The sequence below is a fragment of the Drosophila bipectinata genome, chromosome 4, assembly GCF_030179905.1.
Source record: "Drosophila bipectinata strain 14024-0381.07 chromosome 4, DbipHiC1v2, whole genome shotgun sequence".
Lineage (NCBI taxonomy): Eukaryota > Metazoa > Arthropoda > Insecta > Diptera > Drosophilidae > Drosophila > Drosophila bipectinata.
This window is the reverse complement of record NC_091740.1, coordinates 11,981,238-12,007,083: the sequence shown is the minus strand read 5'-3', so window position 1 is coordinate 12,007,083 and position 25,846 is coordinate 11,981,238. Positions and strand designations below refer to the sequence as shown.

General features: G+C 38.8%; 1 protein-coding gene across 3 annotated transcripts in view; it reads left to right on the top strand.

Annotated features, from left to right (window-relative positions):
- The window catches only part of LOC122322090 (fibulin-1), a 608,226-nt gene that overhangs the window by 572,749 nt on the left and 9,631 nt on the right, over positions 1 to 25,846 (top strand). For 2 of the 3 annotated variants that reach the window (XM_070282405.1, XM_043213493.2), the window contains one exon: positions 6,628 to 6,858. In XM_070282405.1, the coding sequence (XP_070138506.1) occupies positions 6,628 to 6,858 (231 nt within the window). Of the gene's footprint in view, positions 1 to 6,627; positions 6,859 to 22,601; positions 22,645 to 25,846 lie in introns of those variants that run through there. The other variant, XM_070282404.1, reaches the window with a different exon arrangement.

Sequence of the window (25,846 nt, the reverse complement as noted above, 5' to 3'; positions counted from 1 at the left end):
TTTTCGATGGTGCCTTGCGGTGGACATGATTTCTCGAAAACAGTTAATCCGAAATCCAAAATTCAAAAAAGTTTAGTTAGTATATTGTATTGTCTAGTCCGTGAACGAGGGATTTTTAAAAATTTTGATTTTAAAAAAAAATGGCTACGTTTTTAACAAGAAATGTACTTTTTCAAGGTATAAGATTTTCGTTTTTTGTGCTTTAAAAAAGGAGTTTTCAAAAAAATTAAAAATCCCTCGTTCACGGACTAGCTAATATCATAATAAATAAGTGGTCATTTGGTGTTGATCGGATTAGTAGTTTTTTAGTAATCGTGTCCACCGCAAAGGTAATTTCCCAAAAAAAAGATTCTGAGATAATCGCGTTTAAAGTTTCAAGTTTGTTCAAGTTTTATATGCAGATAGTGCGCTACAAATAGCTACAGCTTCGGTTCTAATGCTCCGATCGTTATGAATTTTAGTGAGAGTTTTCCCAATAGAATATACTTAAAGAATATGCAATAAAAAAAAATCGATTTTTTCATATATCACAACTGTATATAACCGCTTAAGAAATTATATTAAAGGATCGAAAAACAGAATCAATGGTCAAATGCTTTATAATACGAGTTTAAAAATATAATGCTGTCGACAGATTTTGGGCAAAGATGACGTTTCCAGCCAAAGAAAATCCGCGCTCTGCATCAGGACTACTTGCCGGCATTGAGTGGACTTTAAGTGCGAATTTTGAGAGTCTGGAAGGATCTTTATCCTTCCACCATTTTAAAACATCAAAGTCATCTCCTATATCAACTATTTTTTTACAATAGCTTTCCAGCTCATCTTCAGGTGCTTTGAAGCTATTCAGAGTGGACTTTTTAATTATGTACGTTGGGGGAAAAAAAAGAAACATTCTGATCCTTCTCTGCTTGGGTACTTTGTGAAAAAGTTGAGCTTTCAAATGAAAATTCTGAGAAATCGCCGTTTGGTGTGCTTGGGCTAATTTGAGCAGAACTAGTTGATGGAACGTCCAAGTTCTTAATTTGTGAAATGTAAAATTTTTTTTTTGCGTCTTGATCGTTAGGCTGCATTTGTAACGCAGGTGGAAACAAAAAACAAGCAGCTTTATGCCACACACAAATATTTGGAATCCAAATTTCATTAACGTTATTACATATCTTTTCTTTTAATGTTACCAGTGCCGGTACATCTTCCTCTTGTGGCGCGCAAATATGCCTCATTTTTTCAATTGAAGGTATCACAAAACACAGGGATGGAGAACTGCAGAATTGAAGCTTCTTAAAAATTATTTCGAAATCGCTACATAAGTCTACCAATTGTTTTAGGGTTGATATGTTTATAAGCAACAATCGCTGACTTTCTGAATGTTGAACCAATTGTCCACAATAGACTTAAACATTGTGACATTCGAATTCCATCTTGTTGGGCATTGATTTTTTACATATGTTTGCAGGTGTTGTAAATTAGCTGTAAATTTCTTAAAATATTTGACAATTTTTTTGCACATTTCTACTAATTCAGCAACTTCTTTAGATTCCTTAAACGAGTTCACCAAATGGCTGCTGCAGCTTAACCTAATCTTATTCTGCAAAGCTTTGACAATATTTGTGCCTTGATCGGTAACGAGCTTCATTTGGTCCAAATTATATATGCCGAATTCAGCAATCAAAGTGTTCAACTTGTTTAAAACATTTGCGCTAGTTGAACGCTCGAAGTCCATTGACTTAACACCTAAGATGAGATCTACCAATTTAAAATCTTTTTGGTAGTGCAAGGTGGCACCAAGAAAGTTGCGATGAACGTAACTGTCCGTCCACAAGTCAACTGTGGCAGTTGCTCCACCACTATTAGCAACTTCGGCTATCTCATCTTTAATCATGTTTTTTTTTTCATCCGCCAACTTTTGTGTAGCTCGAGACACCGTCGTTGCATCAGGCAGCAGGTCATCAAGATCAACTCCTTCCTTATACCTTCCACCAATATTGACTAGAAACTTTGCCATGTTCCTAAATCCATTGCCATTAATTGATGAAAAGGGTCGGCAGTCCTGTGTCACCCATTCCACACATGCGTCAATAGCATCTTTTTTGTCCTCTGGTTTCGCTGTAGTCAACAATTTTGACTCTTTAAGCAACTTGCAGCATTTGTGTCGGCTTAAATTTGAAGTCTGTTTCGGTGAGTATTTCACAAGATTATGACAAGATCGGCAATATAAAAAACCATCCAAAACAACGCCATCCTCCTTAACAATTTCTGTTAATATGTTCCAAATATTACTTCTACCCTTATGTCGGGCAGCCAATTGGTATTCAACACTAGGTAAATCGTTGACAAAAAGAACAAACAGAAGAGGTCCTAAGTGACTACCTTGTGGGACACCAGATGAAACGTTTATAATCTGTGATGAACTGTTTTTAAACAAAACACGCTGCGTGCGGTTCGATAGATAAGAGGTCAACCACTGTACTATATGTGGAGAAAACCCCATAAGACACAGCTTATGAAGGAGGGGATGGTGGTTCACAGAGTCAAACGCTTTACTAAAGTCAGTGAATATCACATCAGTTTGCATGCGGCTCAGAAAACCTCTGTGGAATTCAAGAAATATAAATTATAGCTGCCATATAACTAAACGATCGAAAATGACCCAACTTTAGTACAGATTCTATTGATCCTCTTCTATGATTCTATTGGTCAGTTGATCCAACCTACCAAATTTCATTAGGATCGGCCTACTATATCTTATAGCTGCCATATAACTGAACGATCGGAAATGGTATTTGGTAGGAATATCAACTTTCGTATTTATGAAGATAGAAGCTTGGGACTTTTTTTTAGATTTTTTATTTTAATTAATTGGTTTTATTATGATGTAATCATAAGGATCGGTCAACATTATCCGATGTTTGCGATATATATCCACTTTTAACTGCAAGGGTATATCAACTTCGGCTCCGCCCGAAGTTAGCTTTCCTTTCTTGTTTAAGTTAAAAAGTTCGGAATTTCTACGACTGCTATTTTTAGCAAAATAATACGACACACCAAATTTTATAAGGATTGACCGACTTTATCCTATTGTTGCCATACAACAATCGGAAATATAAGAATTAGCGTGCAATTTGCAATACGAGAAAACGATGCACTATTGATCCAAGAAAATTCAGGTCCACCCTGTGTGGTAGCCAGACCATAAGTCAATGCACCACTGATCCAAGGGTCAGCACCGAGATGACTTCTATCGATATTAAGCCGATATTAAAAAAAAATTAAATCCTTTTGCCGCTTGGCGTAAAACTTAGTGACCTTTCCATTTTTTCTTTAGTGTTTTTTATATGTCATAATTTTACCATTACATAGCTGAAAACTTCAACGGCGTGATCAAAAATAGCTCCAATACTACAACAAACAGAATAACAGCCCTATTTAACAAACTATACAAAACTAGCCTTATAATTTCTTTCCTGAAGCCAGACCCATTTACTTTACGTAGACTATCTCATATCTTGATCATATCACTCTAGATTTTCCAAAAGCCTTCGACCGAGTAGGTGTGCGTTCTATAATTGACCAATATTAGGAATGGAAAACAGGGCCGGAAATAATAAATTGCGTCCGAAATTTCATGCTTAGTAGAAAAATAATAATCCGTGAGGGTCAACACCGATCCAACATACTATTCGTAATAGTCTTTAATAAATTGTCCGATATAATATCCTTACAAAAGGAAATCAAATTTAATCCACAAGCCGATGACTATTTTCTCATAATTAACTTTAATAAACAAAAAAAAATATATTAGCTTTAACCTAGGTAACCTTTTAAATGACAGAGAACTTGGGCTCATATTCCGGGGCATCCCTATCCCTATCAAAGTGCCAAAATCTCCACATTTGCAAAAAGCTCGTAAAGCTCGTGTCGTAACATTCAATAGCATGCAAATCTCTACAGTAAGTTCGTTAAAAATCTTAGGAATAAATATACACAGCAAATATAAATTGAACACACAGATAGATTAACTTATACCTGCACTTCACAAAAAACTAAATATAATAAAATGCCTATCCAGTCTGAAGTTTAAATGCTGTACAGGCACATTAATCAACGTGGTAACAGCCACTATTGTTGCAAAAATAGAATACGGCCTATTCCTATTCCTACACGCACCCAAAAACACACTAAACAAAATATAACCGCCCCTAAACTCCGCTATTCGCCTAGCTCTCGGAGCCGTCCGCTCTACTCCAACAAATAACCTCCTACAAGAAGCCAACATTCCCCCCATAAGAATTAAAACGAGATCTGCAAACAGCCAAACTAAGTAAAAACCTCATTTATTCCAAAGAAAGGCGAATATACAAATTCGTAAAACAAAGTAAATTTAAAACAAGAAAGTCAAGCTAACTTTGGGCGTAAGGTATGCAGAATGAAATACGAACAACTGTTGCAATACAAATATAAAAAACACTATAAGTCCGACTAACTTAAATTTGTTATATGTTTTTTATTAGACTATATGATATTTTTTTCAAAAAATATTCATAACCATTGCGATCAGCCTTCCTTATATTTTTGGGTATTTTTCGCATAGCCTCCAGAATTCCATTTGTATCGATTTTAGCAAGCTCTCTTTTGATTTTTAATATTAAATAGTCAATGTTTTTTGGCTTATATCCCTTGCTGTAAACATTTCTTTTTAAATTTGCCCAAAACTTTTCGATTGGCCTTAACTGAGGCACATTTGGAGGGTTTTGCAGCTTAAAACACCGTATTATCACTTGCATGATACTTATCTATAAAATTCATAAGCGCCGGAAGACAATTGTCCTTGCAAATTTGGATATTGACAGCCAGTCCTCCCTTAAAAAAGACAGGTTTGCTAATTCCACGCTCGCTTATGGCGAGCCACAGTAAAACCTTCTTAGGAAACTTTGTTTTTGTAACCTGGGTTACATTTTCAGGTGGTTGAGTACCAGGAAGCTTAAAGTAATGTTTTGGAGTCCATGCATGACCCTCCCCTGTGAAATACGTCTCATCATCCATTATGCAAAATTTCGAGCTGCTTGCAGAAAACAAATTTCTAGAGAGCGCACGCAGCCGAACTTTTATTGTCTCTCTCTGATCTTCTGGAACTTTGGAAACGGTTTATTTTGCAACATTTGACCACTTCCATGACTTTTACATACTTTTTAACAGTTTTGTCGCTCACATTGTATTTTTTAGCAAGCGCACGATACGATTTGGCTGAGTGACCCACAATTTCAGCCTTTAATTTGGCTTTTACGTGAGACTGCTGTAATGGACATTTTTTTCCGGATCCACGGGCTCTTTCCATTTTTTTCCCATTCTGAATATCCAAAATTACTTTATAAATAAAAGTTTTCTTAAATCCCATGGCAGAAAAGTGATGGAAAATTTCATTTTTCAGCTGAGATGGGTTATTTTCGTAATATTTGCAAATCGACGTTCTGCTGTGTTTAGAGACATCACCGCAACTACGCATTAACCAGTCCCTTGAAACTCAATCTTTCGAATTTGTATTTAAAATCGTGTTCCGCAATCCGCTTGTGCCCAATGCAAGCTTCCACCCAATCTCAAAAAAATTTTTTAAATGGTGTTTGGAGAATTTAATATTTAATGGATCAAGATGCAATCTTATGTTTGTTTATTATTCTTGTCTTATCCAGGCTACGTATTTTCCCTATGGGAGTTCCTTAGAAAAATAAACTCATTTAACTAATTAATGAGTCCACTAATTAGTGCACCAGCCATTTCCTTAATTCTACAAAACCTCGAAAAAAACGGATGATATTTGGCCTAGTGTTTTAAAAAAATCCTAATTTTACCAATGTGTAGTCAGTGTAGTCACAATTTCAACAAATTTTCTACACATTCTCTTTTCTGTAGGGATCTGCCGACTATATCCTATAGCTGCTATATAAATAACGGATCGGAAATAACTATTATCATATAATCAAAAATAGAAGGTTGCCCAACTGATTAAATCAGCCTAATTTCATAAGTATCAGCCAACTTTATCCAATTTTTGCGATATTAAATATTTCTGATCTTAACGGCAAGTGTATATCAATTTGACGTCTATGTCAAAAGTTGGCTTACCTTTCTTGTTTACTTATTTTTTTTATTTCGAAACGTCTTAGTTGCTCCCCCACGACCGAAATTTTTATATAACGTACTTTTTTATTTCATCTAAGCTGGTCAGCAGTTGCAATTGCCGCAGATGGTGCAGGCCGTGTACCAAAGGAACAGCATTTACAACAGCAGTGCCAAGGAGGCCAAAACGGGAACCGGAACTGGAACTGGAGCAACTGCCTCCTCGGCATCTGTGAAGGGTGTTGCCCCCAAGCCGGCCTCCAATTCGCTGGTCTCTATGATGCACGATAAACTGCTGATTTAGCATCATGGGTTTCTTTTATATATAGTGAAATTCTTATTGCTATAACGATCGTCCTATTATATTCGATAAATAAACAAATATCCGATCCAATGTGTATCCAAAAATGCAAAATTTTACTAAACTGCAACGATATGTCAACATCGGCTCCACCCGAGGTTTATTTTTCCTATTTTTTAACTTGATATTCACTGTCATTTGAATGCTTCTTTCAGCCGGTGCAGACAAAGTAGTATCACCTGTGAGGAAGAGGATTGCTATTCAAAACCATCAGCTTATACATATAATTTTATTACCTTCGTTTCAAAACTGATTATTGCACCAGAAGGTCGAGTTATCTTTACACTAAGGGGCCCCCTTTGGTACGACAACATTGACTTCGATCTTAAAATTGTTCGAGTGCAAGCTCCTGCAATTATTGAAAGAGCAAATGAAAGGAATTTTGAGTAAGTATGATTCTATGTCAACATAACTTTTTTACAGACACATATGTTTACCTTCAGCACTATAACCGTTATAAAAAATAAATTCCTGATTAGGAGCATTTGCAATTTTAGGACCCCAGAAACAAATTTTTCCCAAAATATACATAAATATATTGAAAATATCGGATGTAGTTGACCGATCCGCAAACGAAATCACATAACAGACAAAGGAGTTTCACAATTTAGTGCACTGTGAGTTTCGAAAAAAGTCCCAATCTTTTATCTGCATTATCGGTAAGTTCATAGCATTGCCGATCGTTCAGTTTTATGTAAGCTATAGGATCTGTTTCGACTTACATATTTCGAGCAAAGAAAAGAAAAATGTGTGCAAAATGACTATTTGTGAATATCGACTCAGGATGTAATACTTATCAAAAATATATATAGATTATAGTGTCGGAAATGTTGTCTTTTACTTTTTTCTAAACTTTTGACGAAAATTTTAAGATTCTCTGAAAGGGTATAATCAGTATAATCAGGTATTGAAGCTGTTCAAGCGTTCAAGCATCGAATGCTTTACTGAAGTCTGTATAAATAATATCAGTTCGAAAGCCTTTTCGGAAGGCATCTAGACAAAGGACGTCAACCCCAGTAAATTAGTGGTGGTAAAGCGACTCCTTATGAAGCCATGCAAGCGTGGAAAAAGGATCAAAGAGCAAAGATGTTGCAAATGAGGAGTGATTAATTTTTCAAATAAATTAAATTATTAGAATTGACGAAAATTTATAATAGAGATGCTTCTGTTTTTGGCAGCATCAGAATTTTTTCCTTTTTTATGCGGTGTTACAATTCAGCGTTACGACCGATAAAATTGGAAGTGGATATTTTGAAAAATCTTTACTACTGCATCATTTTTTATCTTTAAGTAAAAGCCTGCTTTACTATTTTTGTTTTTTACTTCCGGAGTCGGAAGGCCTCTGATGTTTGCTGAATGTTCGTGCAGAACTTGGTCCAGGAATTCCCTTTTGCCTTACCAAGTTCGTTGTTGTATTGCCTAAGGTTCGCTTTATACGTCTCCCAGGCTGTCTCCGGGTTTGTCTTGCCCGATCTACTTTTGGGACAAGCTTTATTGAATGCCCTGGCGCACGCTGCCGTAAGCGTGTCCACCATGGCATCCAGGACTTTCCTACTGTCAACGTCCCTTGTTGGAGGTTTCCCCAAGGAACTTTCTAGTTTTTTTCTGTATAGCTCCCAGTTTGCTTTTCTCGGGTTGCGTATCGTTAATCGATTAAAGTTCTTAAAATTGACCACTAATTCTATGTATCGATGGTCCAAGAAAGAGTGTTTCTCTAGGAATCCCCATCTAACAATCTTGTCTGCTAGGGAGTCAGAGTAAAGAGTAATGTCAAATACTTCCCTTCTGATCTTGACTATAAAGGTGGGTTCTGTACCCCTGCTACCCACCAGAAGATTGCAGCCTAGGAAAAAATCGACGATTGACTCACCCTTCTCGCTCGTGTCAGGGCTTCCCCACTGATGATGATGGGCGTTGGCATCGCAACCTATGATCAGGTCGATCTTATACTTCCTGCTGTCTTCCACCAGCTGTTTGAGTAGCGGGTGAGGTGGGAGGGCCTGGTCGTGGCTCAAATACGCCGAAGACACCCTTAAGGGACCCTTTGGGCTCTCTATCGCTGTGGCGACATGGTATTCATTACTGAAATTGGGTAGCAAAGAGAGGTTAAGGTTCTTTTTTGTGAGGACGCAGGATCGCCTTTTACCTGTTGTATCGACTCCGACGCCCCCAACCCAATAATCCTGTCTCCAAGAATACAGGGTTCCTGGATAAGGGCCACATCAGCTCCACTCTCGGCGAGGTGGTGTAGGCGGGCAGCTGACGCCGCTTTACTGTGATGGAGGTTTATCTTCAAGATTGTCAGGGGCATTCTTACAATTCTCCACCACAGTAAATTCTTCTTCCATCTCGGAGCTCAGCAGAGAGTCCTCCTCCATTCCGATTCCACTAAGTGCCCTTGCCAAGTCGCTCTCCTCCGAGGTGTACCCTTCCGACATTCCTTCCGGTCGCCCCTCTTCGGTCGGCTCCTCCAAGTCTGGCTCTTGCGTGTCTTCCTCCAGCCCGATACTTCCTGGCTGGGTCTTCGCATCCAATTTGTAAATACGGACCGTCACGTGTTCAAATCCGTACTTCAGCCGGTGCTCTGACCTTTCCAGGGCTTTTACGGTCTCTTCGTTGAGGGTGAGGACGACCTACCTCCGAAGTCCTACCGCCTTCTCGACCTTGGCGACTCTCCAGCCGTGGGAAGCGTCGGATTGCACATCCTTAGCATAGTTAGGTTGGTCTTAGGGTCGGATTTTCTGTGAGCCACACTCGCGCCCTCGGTTTTCTTAGGATCTCCTCCCAGTCAACCGCCACCAGCTTAGCTCCAGGGTAGACCTCTCCAAGCGATGCTACCATACGCTTGTAGGTCTCTACCGATCGCGCGTCTTGGCAGGCAATTACCTTAACGCTACCCTGGTACCATCCTGCGTCTTCGCATTCTGGTGGGGGCCTCCGCTTCGCAGCATCTCCTCCACGAAGCGCCCATGCAACTCGTTTACCACTCGTCGCCAAAGGTCCTTGGGGATGAGCCCATCCTTGAAGCCCTTGTCCAGGACTCCAATTAGGGTTCATCGCTTCGTCACTTCGGGGAACGAGCGGTTGGACGGCTGCGGCTGGGCCTTCCTCTTCTTAGCCTGGGGGACTTCTCCCTCCGTGAACCTCTGCCTTTTCACGCATTGCGCGATCTCCTTGGCAGGGTCTCACCCAGCACGTTTTTTCGGATCCAGCCTCACACCCCCGTTTCCCGGTTTAAAATTGGGCACGATCTCCCTTGCCCACTTAATAATCTCGGCCTTGTCCGGATTGGCTTCGGCCGATGGGTCCGCCCTCATTAAAATGAAGGCTGCTCTTCTCCTATCCTTATAAGAGCCTTTACGCTGCGTCGAGTGAGACGCTCCCAGACCAGGGTTCGCCTTAGGGGCCCCGCCGGTTGGTTTAGAGGTTGACCCTGGGGTCTTCCTCTCCACGCCGTTCGGTGGTCCCATGGCTAGCCCCGCTTTGGAAGAAAAAGCCTTGGCAACCTCCTCCGCACCGGCGCGTCCCGCCTCCAGCCTCTCCATCTCAGCAACTCCTTGGCTTTTGAGAGCCTTGGAGTTTGACGGGTCACTGACCCCATTTCCGGACTGTTTTGGGGAGTTTCGTTCTCCACTTAGGTTTTTATTTGGTATGGTAGTGTTCATATTTTGGTCCCACGAGTAGGCGGGAAAGGGTTCGTCCATCATGATCCATCGTCCGCTTGTCACGATAAGCCTGGTTAAAACTTAAAACTGGAGAGTATAGTCGCACTATAGCCCCTTTTTCACCCGTTGGCTGACGGGCAACTAGTCAAATTATTAGTCAAATTAGACTAGTTAGGACTAGTTATTTTCTATCGAACCGACGAGGTAGAAAGACGTCTTCAAGTGAGTTTCTTGCTTCGCCCAGACTATCAACCACTAACTACGAAACGTTTTTTTTTTAGTCCAGAACCAACAGCCTTACATAAACAGTCGGCTGGCAAGCACTTAACCATAGAGAAGGATTTTTTGCCCAAATTAAAGCAACAGCTTCTTGGAGAGCACTTTCACTACGTGGATCAACGATCTGCGCGGTTTCCCATCTAAGCCCGAATTTGTAGCTAATCCTCTTTCTCCGTGAGCAGAAAATGAAATATTGTCCTTATTACCCGCTCGTTCTAGCTCTGAAACGCAGCGCAGTCATTTAACTGAACGATCAAAAATGGTATTTGGTAAAATTACCAACTTTGGTATTTTTTTTTGGTATTCTGATCTTGCGAGTTCTTGCCTCGAGCTCGCTGTAAAGATCTCCTGGACCTCAGGCATTTTTTACGGAGTGACGGGATCTGACTGGTCCACTGGTCCACTGACTGGTTCCTGATTAGAACCAAGCTGCCCGTCCACGTCGAGCTGCTCGGCCATAGCTATCCCAATGTCCTCTTCCGTCGCCAGATGATCGAGGTACTCTTTTCTCAAATAACTTCAGCTTATTGTCCTCAGACTATCCTCGCACTTCGGCAGCTCCCTGTAGGGCCTTTTTGGGGTTCTCCCTCATAGCGTCCATGCTATCCGTGGTGTAAATATTGGCTAAATTCCTTTACCACGCGTCGGGCGGGTGGACGTTTTAGGCTTCTTCCAGGTATCAGATTACCATATTGGGGCTGGGCTCGCAGCGACAAAGACCGAGCTCAAACATTCGCCGCACATCTCCAAAGTGTCTTCCTGCCAAACCCAGCCTCAAATTCATTCCTCCTGCCAGTAATTCAGCCAGAGTCCTTCCCTCAGCCAGCCGCACCTTCATTCCGGCCGAACGAAATCGAGGGGCTAAAAGAGGGCTAAAACCAAAAATGGCCCCCGGTGGTAACCTATTGATTCCAAAGATGCTGATCGAACTTCCAAAATGCCCTATAAAGGTCGTCTGCAAACTATTTAATGGAATCATTAATCTTGGCTATTTCCCAAAAAAGTGAAAGAAATCCAACATTATAATGATACCGAAGTCTGGAAAAGACCACACAATTCCGTCATCATACAGACCAATAAGCCTTCTATCTTGTTTGTCCAAATTGTTTGAAAATAGCTTGTTAACTAGCATAATACCACATCTGGAAGGTTGCAATATTATCCCGGCACACCAATTTGGCTTCCGAAGAAACCATGGAACCAAGTGAATAGATTACAATCCGAAATACGCTCAGCCTTCGAACAGCGAGAATACTGCAGCGCTATTTTCCTCGACGTATCCCAAGCTTTCGACCGAGTTTGGCTCATCGGACTCATGCACAAAATTATAACGTTTACTCTTAATAGACAAACATGCCCTCCGCAGGCAACAACCCAACTGGCTAATCATCTCATAATAGTGGAAAGGTGGCTGTCCGACTGGCGCATTAAAATATACGAACAAAAGTGTAAACATATAACGTTTACTCTTAATAGACAAACATGCCCTCCGCTTCTACTAAACGGTATGCAGATCCCTCAAGCTAACGAAGTAACGTTCCTTGGCGTCCACCTTGATAGACGACTTACCTGGCGTAAGCACATCGAATGCAAAAAGATGCACCTAAAACTGAAAGCCAGCAGCCTACACTGGACCATAAACTCACGATCGCCACTGTGCCTGGACTACAAGTTACTACTGTACAATTCAGTCCTGAAGCCAATCTGGACGTATGGCTCCCAGCTATGGGGGAACCCGAGCAGCAGCAACATAGACATCATACAGCGCAATCAAAAATCTTGAGAACTATCACAGGGGCACCTTGGTAAGTTCGCATCGAAAACATCCACCGGGATCTGGGCATCCTCGCAGTGAAAGACGAAATCCAGAAGCAAAAAGAGTCATACAAAGAAAAACTGGGTTGACTCGGGTTTCTAGCGTATCCCGCCTTAGACGCAACGACCTCCCAACCCAGCAATCGATTTTTAGGGCTGACTAACTCCGTATCAGTAAATATGACTGTATGACTGTATGACTGTAAGTTAAGTTAAAACAAGAAAGGAAAGCTAACTTCGGGCGGAGCCGAAGTTGATATACCCTTGCAGTTAAAACCGGATATATATCGCAAACATCGGATATAGTTGGCCGATCCTTATGATTACATCATAATAAAACCAATTAACTAAAATAAAAAAAATTTAAAATGTCCCAAGCTTCTATTTTCAAAAAAAACGATATTTCAACCAAATACCATTTCCGATCGTTCAGGTATATGGCTGCTATAGGATATAGTCGGCCGATCCTAATGAAATTTGGTAGGTTTGATCAACTGACCAAAAATAGAATTTGTACTTAGTTTCAGCTTTCTATCTTCAAAATCACGAAAGTTGGGTCATTTTCGATCGTTCAGTTATATGGCAGCTATAAGATATAGTCGGTCGATCCTTATAAAATTTGGCATGTCATATTATTATTTTGTCAAAAATAGTTCTCGTGTACAATTTGAACTCTCTAACTCTAAAAAAACCAAAGTTATACCATTTCCGATCAATCAGTTATATGGCAGCTATAGGATATAGTCGGCCGATCCGGGCCGTTCCGACTTATATACTGCGTGCAAAGGAAAGAAGGGTGTGTGCAAGACGATAGCTTTAAAACTGAGAGACTAGTTTGCGTAGAAACAGACAGACGGACAGACGGACAGACGGACATGCACATATCAACTCAGGAGGTGATCCTGATCAAGAATATATATACTTTATAGGGTCGGAGATGTCTTCTTCACTGCGTTGCACACTTTTGGACAAAATTATAATACCCTCTGCAAGGGTATAATCAAAAAACTAAAATAAAAAATCTAAAAAAAAAGTCCCAAACTTCTATCTTCAAAAGTACCAAAGTTGGTATTTCTACCAAAAACCATTTCCGATCGTTCAGTTCTATGGCAGCTATAGGATATAGTTGGCCGATCCTTATGAAATTTGGCATGTCGTAATGTTTTGCCAAAGATAGCTCTCGTGTCTAATTTGAACTCTCTAACTCTAAAAACACCAAAGTTATACCATTTCCAATCAATCAGTTATATGGCAGCTATAGGATATAGTCGGCCGATCCGGGCCGTTCCGACTTATATACTGCGTGCAAAGGAAAGAAGGATGTGTGCAAAGTTTTAAGACGCTTTTAAACTGAGAGACTAGTTCGCGTAGAAACGGACAGACAGACAGACGGACAGACGGACATGCTCATATCAACTCAGGAGGTGATCCTGATCAAGAATATATATACTTTATAGGGTCGGAGATATCTTCTTCACTGCGTTGCACACTTTTGGACAAAATTATAATACCCTTTGCAAGGGCATAAATATAAGATTTGACACACCTTTTGTTCGTCTCGCAAAGAGAAGATTCAAGAAATAAAAGCAACGTTCATAAAAAAAAAAAAAAAAATTGTATGTGAAAGTTAGTGGGTGTTGCCTTTGTGACATCTGGATATTCCGAAAAAATAATTTAAACGAAAATGGGACGGGATATAAACAAAATTGAACTTTGACAAAATGTATCATCGTTTTTCTTTTTTTTTTTTCGCGGTCTTTCAGAATTTGGAAATGGCTTGTGCATCAATAAGAGCATCAGCTGGCTTTCCTGTATTCCTTATAAAGCTTAGAGGCCCAGACGACCGAGAGGCGCTCGAGAAACGATTTGTTAGTACATATTAAGCTATTTGAAATTTGTTAAGCTAAGAAGAGTTAGCAAGGAAATTTTAAATTCTATATTTTAAATTAGAGCGACAGGAAAGAGATGTAATAGAGGAGAGACCATTGTTCGAACATAATACCCTAAAAGGGTCATGCAGTGCATATGTCGAACTACAATGGCTAAGGAACAGAGGACTAAAGTTTCGAGTCCTTCTATTAGGAATGTCAAATTTTATACGTGTTAGTAAATGCTGGCTATCTACATCCCCGTTAATAAGGTTATGCAGAAAAACTACACCGAGCATTGTCCTACGATTTGTTAAGCTAGGTAAGTTTATAAGTAAAAGTCTGCTACTGTAGGATGGAAGCTGAAGATTGGCATCCCAGTATAAACCTCTAAGGGGTAATTAAATTCTTTTGACCACCTTTTGATAAAACCAAGGACTCCTTTAGCCTTATTAACCATTAGTGAAATATGGTCGGAAAATTTAAGTTTAATGTCTAATAGAACGCCAAGATCATTAACCTGGGTTATATTCTCTAAGGCAATCCCATTAATAGAATATGAAGCTTGCAGAGGGCAAGAACGATAAAAAGACATATGCTTGCATTTTGATTGGTTAAGTATTAGATCATTAGCTAAACACCATTTTGAAAGTTATCAAGGGTCAGACTGAAGATTGCATTGGGTAGAGATGGATTGTATTGATAGATCTAGCACGGACCAGACGGGACTGTATGTTTTTAAATAAGACTCTTTGTGTCCTTCCATCTAGGTAGCTGGAGATCCACGTTAAGAGAACTTTAGGAAAACCCAGCATATTCAGTTAACTCAACAAGAGTGAGTGATTAACTGAATCAAATGCTTTGCTGAAGTCTGTGTAAATTACATCGGTTTGTTATCCCTTACAAAAGCCATCTATGACAAAGGATGTCAACTCCAATAAGTTTGTGGTGGTGGAGCGACGCTTAATAAAGCCATGCTGACAGGGAGAGATAATCGAAGAGCAAAGGTGTTGCAATTGGGGGGTAATTAATTTTTCAAATAACTTTGGAATTTCCGACAACTTAGAGATGCCTCTGTAGTTGGCAGCCTCGGACTTTTTCCCTTTTTTTTGTAGGGGAATTATGAATGATTCCTTCCACTAAAGGGGAAAAATCGAGGTTTCCAAAGATAAGTTGAAAAGTCTTAGAAGAGGTTTGCACAGAGCCCTGGCGCAGTATTTTAGCACACAGCCTGGTACTCCGTCAGGGCCTTGCGAATAAATGGGTTTTACCCTTAAAAGACCAGATAATAAGATGTTCTCAGAAAAAAACGGATAGAAAATAAGATTTTCTGCTTGAATGTTATATGCGTAAGGCTGATCTGTCAATTTAGGCAGAGAATAAGTTGTTTGAAAAAATTCTGCGGATCAGAGGTCAGAGGTCGCAGAGGCAAATTGTATCCGGCAGCGGTCAATATAATAACTGTAACATTCAGCGTTACGCACGGTAAAATTTGACCGAGCTAGTAGGTATCTTGAAAAATCAACACTACTGCAGGTTTTTTTGTATTTTAGTTAGAGCCTAATTTTAATATTTTTTAGGTTAGTGAGGCACCTTGTATACCAAGGAGGATTTTTTGAAGCGGACGGATATTTCCATGACACACAGGAGTCAAAAAATTTATTTAAAGTACGGAAAAATTTTTCTAAAGTGACGTTAAGATCAGTGCATGCCAGAATATCGGACCAGTCATATGTATGTATCGATAAGGCTATTAAGTTTCTGAAAATCAGCTGATATATGGATATGGGGTGATATGGATCCTCTGGGGTTGAAAGGGGAAAAGCTCTGGAGAGAGCGGTACCATCAGGATTAGATACAAAACATAAGTCTAAAAGCCGACCTTACGAATTTCTTACATGGTTAATCTGACCTAGGGACATGTCAAACATGCCCGCGGTGAAGTCATGGTGAGTGATAAGTGACGAAGATGATGAGTTATCGACGTTGGACCACTTTAATTCTGGGATATTAAAGTCGCCCACCGCTACAAGTTGGTCACGATCCGTCATAAGATTAAAGACGTGTCGAATAGCGGACAAATGCTGCCAATATGTAGGCGGTTCAGACATAGGCGGTATATATGAACACGTAATGTATAAAGATTTCACGGACGTAGTGATTTTAACGCAAATAAATTATATGTCACCAAACTCTTGGGATTTCACCTCTTCAGAAGCAAGAGTAGAGTCTACCGAAATGAGAACTCCACCCTGAGGTCGAAAGTATCAATCTCTGAAGTATCAGGGGCAAGCCGAGAAACAAATATATGTTTCGATGGAGGAATCACCTGTAAGGGTTTTGGTGTCGCAGGTACGAGAACTGCAGCATCAGTCGGTGCCGGTGGTCCGGACTTTGGAATACCCTTTTAGGTGACTCTAACAGGGGTTTCGTTCACTAGGACCTGTGGCATTACTTGAAGGGATGCCATGGCGGACATATCAGATAATTGCTCATTTTCCCTGAGAAATTAGGACGAATTTTTCTCAGCTCTGGCCCTTGGGGTGGCCAGAGATATGAGCGGCTGCTGAAGGCTGCTAAACTGAGTGTCAAGCGCACAGAGTTGGTCATTGACTTTACGAAAACCAGTGATCAACTCTTTAAATCCATTTTTGGTCTGTCATAAACGACCTCATTTCGCCTTTGACAGCACGACAATTTTCACAACAATAGTGTATACCAGTCCTACGAGAAATGGCTTCCGAAACTGAGGCAGTGAACCCGGCACACTTGGCGTGCACGACGTTTTCACATAACCAGCAATGGATGGTAGGCTGGGATGTGGAAATTGTCTTGTTACAAGACTTCATAGCGCAGACAATTTTAAATTCCATTTTTTTTAAATTTATAAAACAAAATTAATATATAAAAAAGTTAAAAAACACAATACCTTGAACCACTGTGCCAAATAGGAAGCCGAAGTGGGAGCTTTTGAGAGTGCAAAAGAAAAATGCAGAAATAGAGATAAGTCGGGGAAGAAGCAGAGCTGAGCTATGCTTGGAATTGAAATTGTACAAATTATTTATTCGACTCCAAATATACCACAGCACTCGCGAAGCGATACGGTTTAAGCTTAAGATTCTTAAGATTCTCAATATATTCAATTCATTAAGTGAGTAAACACCGGTTTACCAATATTTATCATAAAACGCAGTGCGCACAAAAAAAAAAAAACACGACCGTTCGCTTAAGAGAAAGTGAGAGAGTGAAGTTTACCATTAAACATTTTTATACGAATGTAAGGCTAAGCCGCCAAACTTTAGTGCGCGTGCACATGTAGTATTGCCCATACCGGCTACTCTAGTATCTGTGGAGAGAACATTTTCAGCTTAACAATTTATTCGAAGTAAACGACGCAATTCAATAAGTACCCAAAACCCAAATAAATATAATAGAAAATAAATTATTAAAAAAAAATATTGTTTCATTCAAAAAGTACAGATTGCACCAATGTGCATCGAACACAATTCAAAGTGTTGAACAGACTTTTTGAATTGTTTTTTTCGGTCAATGTCTGTTAATGAGGGTCTCTGTGCGAACGTCAATCATGTCTCTCAGTGAGCTATGTTCAGTAGGCGAGCGTTCAGTTATATGGTTCAGTTATATAGTCAGCCGATCCCGCTGCGACTTATATATATGGAAAGATAATAAGGGTGACTGCAAAGTTTCAAGTCGAAAGCTTCAACACTGAGAGATTAGTTCGCGTACAAAAAGACAGACAATGGACAGACGGACATGATACATCAACTTAGGATCTGGATCATCTCCTGAGTCCATATAAGCATGTTTGTCTCTCTGTTATCCCTTGTTATCTTGCACGAAGTAAATAAGTTGGAACATCCAGAATCGGCCGTCTATATCCTTTACCTGCCATAAAACTAAGGGATTAGGAACACATTTCAAGAGAAGAGATGTACGATAAAATAAAATAACGCTAATTTAAAGAATAGTCTCCAGATAAACATAAAACAAGTCCATAGATTCAACTCAAGCAAGGAGGAGTTTGTTGTGTTGTTTTGGATTGCTCGATAGACAACATAACCAAATTTTGGTTTTTCTGGAAATATCGACAACTTGATCAAGAATATTTCTGAAGACAGAGAAGATCATTTTGTGATACCTACTGTTATATAAGTCTACGCAATTTAAAAAAAAAACCTTTACTCTCCACTTTTGTACTAACGTCACCATACTTTGTATTCTCTTACATTATGGGCAACTCTGTAAATTCGTATATATTTATACCAGTGGTGGGGCAAAACCCACACATGTTTAAAATTTGAGTGTATGCGAAGCAGAGAAAAACAATGAGAGCAGAGCATTCACTGAGCGAAAAAAATGTAGTTTTGTTATTTTATTTTTACAACCCAATTTCTAAAAAATATTTTTCTTAGTGGAAAAATTTGAATTTTTAAGTTTGGGCTGTCAAATGAGTCAAAATGAAAGTGAAAAATAAAAAAATTTGAAAGTGTTCACACTGTCAGTGTTCCGGCAGCGCTTCCTACCCTATGCACGCGTGCTATGGAAAATAAGAGGTTTGCCGCCCATTGATTTATACACACTTAATAAAGATTAGTTTATAGCCTCACATCATTAACGAAGAAAAAAGAAAATCGTGTCACGTAGTCGTTGATATTCATGAAGATGCCGACAGATACTAGCTTATTATAAACAGTCCTTGCTCAACAGCAGGGATTTACAACGACTATATTGGAGCAGCAACGTAAATGGATGCAAGAAATGTTAATAAAAAATGCCGCAGCAGGTTTGAGCTTATCGGTACGCGCGGATGAATCTATGACATATAGACGTAGACGTTCCGTTTAACGTATTTGAGAAAGATCTACAATCCTGGGAGTCATATCTCGAACAATTTTCGCAAAATTTTTACGCATATTCGGTCAGTGCAGATTGGAAGCAAAAAGCTTACTTCCTTTCGTGGGGCGGTGTATAAATATTTGTACTTATAAAAAATCTTTTTTCGTGGTGCGGTGTTTTATTATTTTAACTTCAAAAAAATCTTTCAAAATCTTTGTAAAGGCTTGGTAAAGGCTTTTGTTTGACAAAATCAAACAAAAACGCATTTAAATCCGTGCTCTGGCTGTGGTTATTCTCACTCAAGAGAAAAGTGCCAGTTTCGCGATGCGTTGTGCTACAAGTTCGGTATGAAGGGACATATGGTCATTCTCATTCTAACTGACGTATGTAGGTATGTTAAAGCAAGACCAAAGTTATTGTCAAAATCAAGGCAAAATCCACAACTTTGCGGCTTCAGCTGCTAAATGAGTCACCTGAGCGTAAGAAATCCGGTATTTGTGATCCGCCCCAGCCTCCTCAGCCGACATTAAAGCAGCCGCACATATCTCTGGCCACTCCAAAGGCTAGAACTAAGAACAATTCACCGTCCGAATTTCTCAGTACAAATGAGCAATTTACCGACATTTCCTGGTTGGGGACAAAGGTTGAGGAAATTCATAAATTTAAATATTCTTATATAAGGCACACGTCTTCTTTCAAAATTCGGGTGCCAGCGCTGATGTTCAAGACGATTTGTTCACCCACTTTTTGGCCAGAGAGCATTTTCGTCCAAGAATATTAGTCGAGTACTAAAAAAGTTTTAAAACCAGTGGCAGTGATACTTCTCCATATCGGAAAAATTGCTAAAAATTATGGCATCGTCTGCATAAATTGCCAGTTCAATATGCTTATGTCTTAATATTATGTTGTTTAAGGACTGGAAGGCGATCTTGAACCGTACCGCAGAGGGGGGCGATCCTTGTGGGATCTCATTGTGGAGAGTATAGAATTAAGATAGAATGTTGTTAACTCTTACACGGATAGAACGGTTGATCATGAAAGCCTTCGCTAAGTTGAAGGTCTTTTGACCTACCCCCCACCGAGAAAGTTGAGCCAATACTGTATGCACCCCTACGCGATCGAATGCCCTTTCAAAATCAGTTGCCAATATGGTAACATGATTTTTGGTAGAAAGGGCATCCGATTCGTAATGGTGGAGATGCAGGAGGGAATCAATAGTGCTATGCTATTGCTTAAAAGCCGTTTGGTGGGGGCTGATAAGTTTATGTTTCGTAATGAACCACATTAACCTTTTGGCTAGCATTTTTTCTAAGGTCTTGCTTAAACATGGGAGTAAAGAAATAGGTCTAAATGATGTTATTTCATGTGTTGGTTTGTTAGGTCTTAGGATAAGGATAATTACGGCGGATTTCCACACATGAGGGTAGCGAGCATGGAGTTACACATTTCTAATAGGCGGTATTTGGCCTCGGAGGGCAACTGTTTCAGCATTGGGTATGAAATTCGGTCTATACCGGGTGTTTTCCCTTTCGCATGCTGAAGTGCATATTCAAGCTCACTAAGAGAAAAATTTGAGTCAAGGTCTGTGGAGGCGGTCGACAATTTGGTGGGTGTGTATTCCTGAGAAATTGCCGTCCTTAGAGTAGTCCGACCAAAAGTTCCCAAATGCATCGCCTATGTCTACGGAGTGGTTGAGATTCTCGTTGTTATATTTTATTGGCCTGAGGTTATTTGGAAAATTACCTATCAAGCGATTTAGGTCAGCCCAAGTTTTCTTGGTCGATGATAGATGGGTTATATTAGAAGTGAATCTTTCAAAGAATTCCCGTTTTGCTTTTTTTGAATTTTATTTGAACAGAGCGTTAGATTTTCTGTAAGAAATTAGAGAAGCGGTGCTCTGAGTTTGTTTGTATGCGTGCCAAAGAGATTGCTTTTTGTTGCCTTAAATCCTGCAGAGTTTGCTCCACCAAGGAACATTTCTCTGATGTAGAGAGGGTTTGGTTTGAGGGATTGCTAAATTGGCTGAGCCTTTGATTCCTCTTATTATTTTGGCGTCAAACCGAATTCCTTGGACATATAATAACAACAGAAGGAAAAAAGCCAAACCCCAAAAAAATTGAGGCAATACAAAAATTATTATTATTATTAATTATTCAGCAATAGAAAAAAAAACTTTTGGCTATAGTCTGGGCCACTAAATATTTTAGGTCTTATCTCTTTGGTAGAAAATTCGAAATTCTTAGCGATCATAGACCATTAGTTTAGCTTCATAATATAAAAGAACCAAATATGAAACAACAAAGATGGAGAATTAAAAGAGTTTGACTTCACTATTAAATATTTGCCGGGAAAGGAAAACCAGGTAGCTGATGCTCTGTCAAGAGTAAAGCTAGAAAAAAATTGTTTAGGAGAATAACCTGATAGTGCCCAGGCATTACCCACAATAGCAACAGTTCATAGTGCACAAGAAAATAATCAGAATTATATAGAAATAACGGAAAGACCTTTAAACTATTACAATAGACAAATTGAATTTCATAGAGGAAATTCAAATGAAGTTATACTGACTCAATACTTTCATAAAACTAACCTTAAAATAATGTATAAAGAAATGACCCATGAATATGCAAAAGAATTAATTAAAGAATATTTATGCTCCAAAAAAAGTGTTATCTATTTTCCTTGTGAAATGGACTTCATAATATTTCAAAATGCTTATATAGAGATTATCAGCCCAAATAACTTAACCAAAGTTATGAAAACCAGTACAATATTAACAGATGTCCAAACATTCGCCGAATTCAAGGAAAATGTCCTTAAAGCTCACGTAGAATTATTACATCCAGGAATAGAAAAACAAACAAGCATCTTTAAAGAAAAATATTATTTTCCCGATTATCAGAGATTAATTCAAAATATTATAAATGAGTGTGAAATTTGTAACCTCGCTAAAACACAACACAGAGATACAAAACCTACATTTGAATTAACCCCAGAAACCTTTAACCCCAGAGAAAAATATGTTATAGATTTTTACATGATCGATAATAAACAATTCTTATCTTGCATTGATATTTATTCCAAATATGCTGCTTTAATAAATGTCAACAGTAGGGAGTGGTTAGAAGCAAAAAGGGCATTACTCTGGGTATTTAATGAAATGGGTAAACCAAAAGAAATTAAAGCCGACAAAGACTCCACATTTATGTGCTCAGCATTGAAACATTGGCTGCAATCAGAAGATGTAAAAATAACTAAAACCACAAGTAAAAATGGCGTTTCTGACGATTAATTAAGAATTATAAATATTGAACGGAATCCTGAAAATATAATTACTAAATTTGAAACAATTTTTTATATTTATAATCATAAAACAAAACATAGCTCTACAGGCAGAACAGTGAATAAAACACAGAAAATAAACAAGCTTAATAAAAATCGTCATACATTCGATATTGATACTAGGTATAGACAAGCCCCACTTGTAAAATCTACAACAACAAATCATTTTCGGAAGACAGGCCAAATTACCCAAACTGACGAAAAACATTATGTAGAAAAAAATAGAGGTAGAAAAATCACTCACTATAAATCGAAATTCACAAAGAAGAAGAAAATTAATACCAGCAAATATAATTATTCCAGATTTCCATCGGAAGACAACCCAGCTTAATAAAATTATCTTTTATTTTATTATGTTTTATATATACTCCGTGTGTCAGAACATAGATATCAATCCAATCCAAGCAAAAAATAGATACTTCATTTTCCAAACAGGTAACACAGATCTGCCCACTAATTATGAATATCATTGTCTCACAGTCAATTTAACTAAAACTAAAAAAACTTATAAAAATCTAATGGAACAAACACGAGAATTTGAACGTTTTGATTCAATATCTAAAAGAAAAATTAAATAGAGAAATGAACGGAATCAAAATTGCTCAACGAAACAAAAGAGGACTTACAAATTTCGTAGGTACCTTTTATAAATATTTGTGGGATAGGTGTTTTCCTTGTAAAATGAGAAAGTCCCACTAGTTTTATTTTAATGTTTTATTGTAATGTTTAATTGATTATAGATTGAAATTTATAGAATATAAAGTAAGTTACACGTTTTTAATTGGTTTTAATCGCGCCTTTTTCGTCTTTGTTTAATTGTTCTGCTGCTCGTCGTAATCTCGCGTCTCTCGTCGGCGTGTTCTCGTTCAGAACTCTCCCCAATCCACGATAGGGATGGGATAGGTGGAAACAGCGCTGCCAGACCCATTCCCACAACTCGGCCATCCTTCTATGCATTCGTCCCGAATGCGTCGTCGTCGTCGTCCTCAAGACCTAGACGAACCCACGGCTTCATGTACTCAGCACAAGTGGTAGTGAATCTCGGCCCATCAGCAGATACAGTATCTTTCGATACATCGTAGGTATCTTTCGGCTTCACCTTTGTAACTCGGTAAGGTCCCAAAAACTTTGGCTTCAACTTAAGCCCACCGCCAAGTTGAGTACGCTTTAAAGCAACAATATCGCCGACTTTGTATTTTGCTGCAGGTTTGCGTCTGAGATTATACGTGTGCTTGTTCTTTCGTCCTGCATGACAAGAATCTGTTGCTTGGCTATCGTCTCTATGATCCTGAAACGCTTGGATCAACTCCTGATGTATAATTTCCTTAATCTGTACGTCAGTTTTTGTCCGCAACTTTACGCCTACAAGTAGTTCAAATGGAGTTGTGTGTATACTCATACAGTACGTCGAGTTAATTGTTTGCTGAACATTGCTCACAAATTTGTACCATTTGCTGGGGTCCTCGATGGATAGTTTGGATAGGACTGATATGATTGTTGCATTGAGGCGCTCCACTTGTCCGTTTGCTCTAGGAAGGCCAGTCGTTATTGCATGAAGTTCGTTTTTTTTTTTGCTACAATACTGCTTAAACTCGTCGGATGTGAAGGCAGTACCACGGTCGGAGATGATGTGCACAGGGTTGCCAAAAATTGCGCTCTGTGCCTCCAGCCTAGCGATGACGTCTTTTGAAGAAGTTGTTTTGGTTGGATACAGCCAGCAGAATTTGGTAAACCCATCAATAACGGCTAGAATGTGTTTATACGCCTTATGTGTTGATAAGAAATCACTAAGAAAATCAACGAAATCACCCTAAGAACCCTAAGAAATCAATATGAAACGTGTGAAGTGGTTCCGCTTCTTTCGGCAAAGGATGCAACTCTCCTTCCTTTTTACCAAGCTTACGGTTAGAGACGATGCATGGAATGCAGCATCTGATCTGCCGTTGTATTTTTTCTTCCAGTTTCGGAATGAAATACTTCTTGGATATAATTTCTTTGGTTTTCTTTACAGAAAAATGTCCTCTTTCATGCGCCTGCCTGATAATTTCGCGTTGAAAAACTGGTGGCACAACTATCAGCTCATCGTCGTCAACTAGCTTGTAAAGGAGACCAGAATTCATGAAAAAATTATTGTGACTCGGCTTCTCATTCAGGATGTCAATAATCGCCTTCAGCTCCTCATCCTGCGACTGTATATGTCTTAACTGACTGTGCAATGTTTCGTCGGAGATCATCATTACAGGGTATCTGCTTAAAGCGTCAGCATGACGTATACGTGTTCCCGATCTGTGCTCCACGTCGAAGGTAAACTCTTGAAGTTCGAGAATCCAACGAGCGACTCTAGTGCACACTTCTCTTTTCTCCATGGTCTTGGTGAATGCGTTGCAATCGCTAATCAATTTGAAGTTCATACCGAGAAGATAAACTCTAAATTTTCTAAGAGCTTCAACCACCGCCAATACTTCTAACTCATAACTGGAAAACTTTCTCTCAGCATCAGTCGTTTTCTTGCTCATATAATAGACTGGATGAATCTGACTATCGGAGGGACATTTTTGAAGTAGGACTGCTCCGAAACCATCGATCGACGCATCTGTGTGCAACTCCGTTTCATGTTGGGGATGGAAGATCTTAAGCACCGGCTTTTGTGAAATCAAATTCTTAAGCTTATCAACAGCAGCAATCTCTCTATCAGTAATGACAAACTTTGCGTCGCGCCTTAAAAGATCAGTTAAAGGTTTCGCGATGATCGAAAAATCAAGAATAAACTTCCTAAAATACCCAACCAAACCCAGAAAGCTTTGAAGTTGCTTTTGATTTGTCGGAACCGGAAACTTCGTCACGGCTTTTGTTTTTTCGTCAGAGATAGCAATCTTTTGCAAACTCGATTTTCTTCTTCAAAATGCAGCATTTTTTGAGATTGATTACTAACCCGAACTCTTCACAACGTCGAATAACAATTTTCAGATTGGTAACAGCTTGTCTTTCGTTTTCAGCAGGAACTATAATGTCGTCTACATATTAGGGTTGTTGGTTTTTGAAAAAATATCGTATTGATGATATTTGCTGTGAAAAAAATATCAATCGATAATATTCAGAAATATCACCCAAAAAAATCGGTATATCGAGTATTTTCGATATTTTTTATAGTCAGCTAAATTTGAAAAAAGGTTATTTTTAAATTTAAAAAAAGGTTTTAATATGTGTTTTCATCCGCCATGAACTGCAAATAAGACATATTTTTTTATTCAAAAAGTGAATTGAAAAAACAACAAATATTTATACCCACTCTCAAGCAACTTTTATTTAAGTTCTTTGAAATAAAAAATAACAAAATTATTAAGGACATTGTATTCAAATTTATTTATAAAAAAAACTTAATACAAAAAAAAAAAGTTTCATGGAATTCATGGAATATGTACTTAATAATTCTAATTACTTAATTCTCTTATTTAATGCTCTTAATTACTCTTAATTACAAAATAAATCTTTCTTCAATGATTTAAAAAAAACTCTTTCGGTTATATGCTGGTCTGTCATTCGACTAC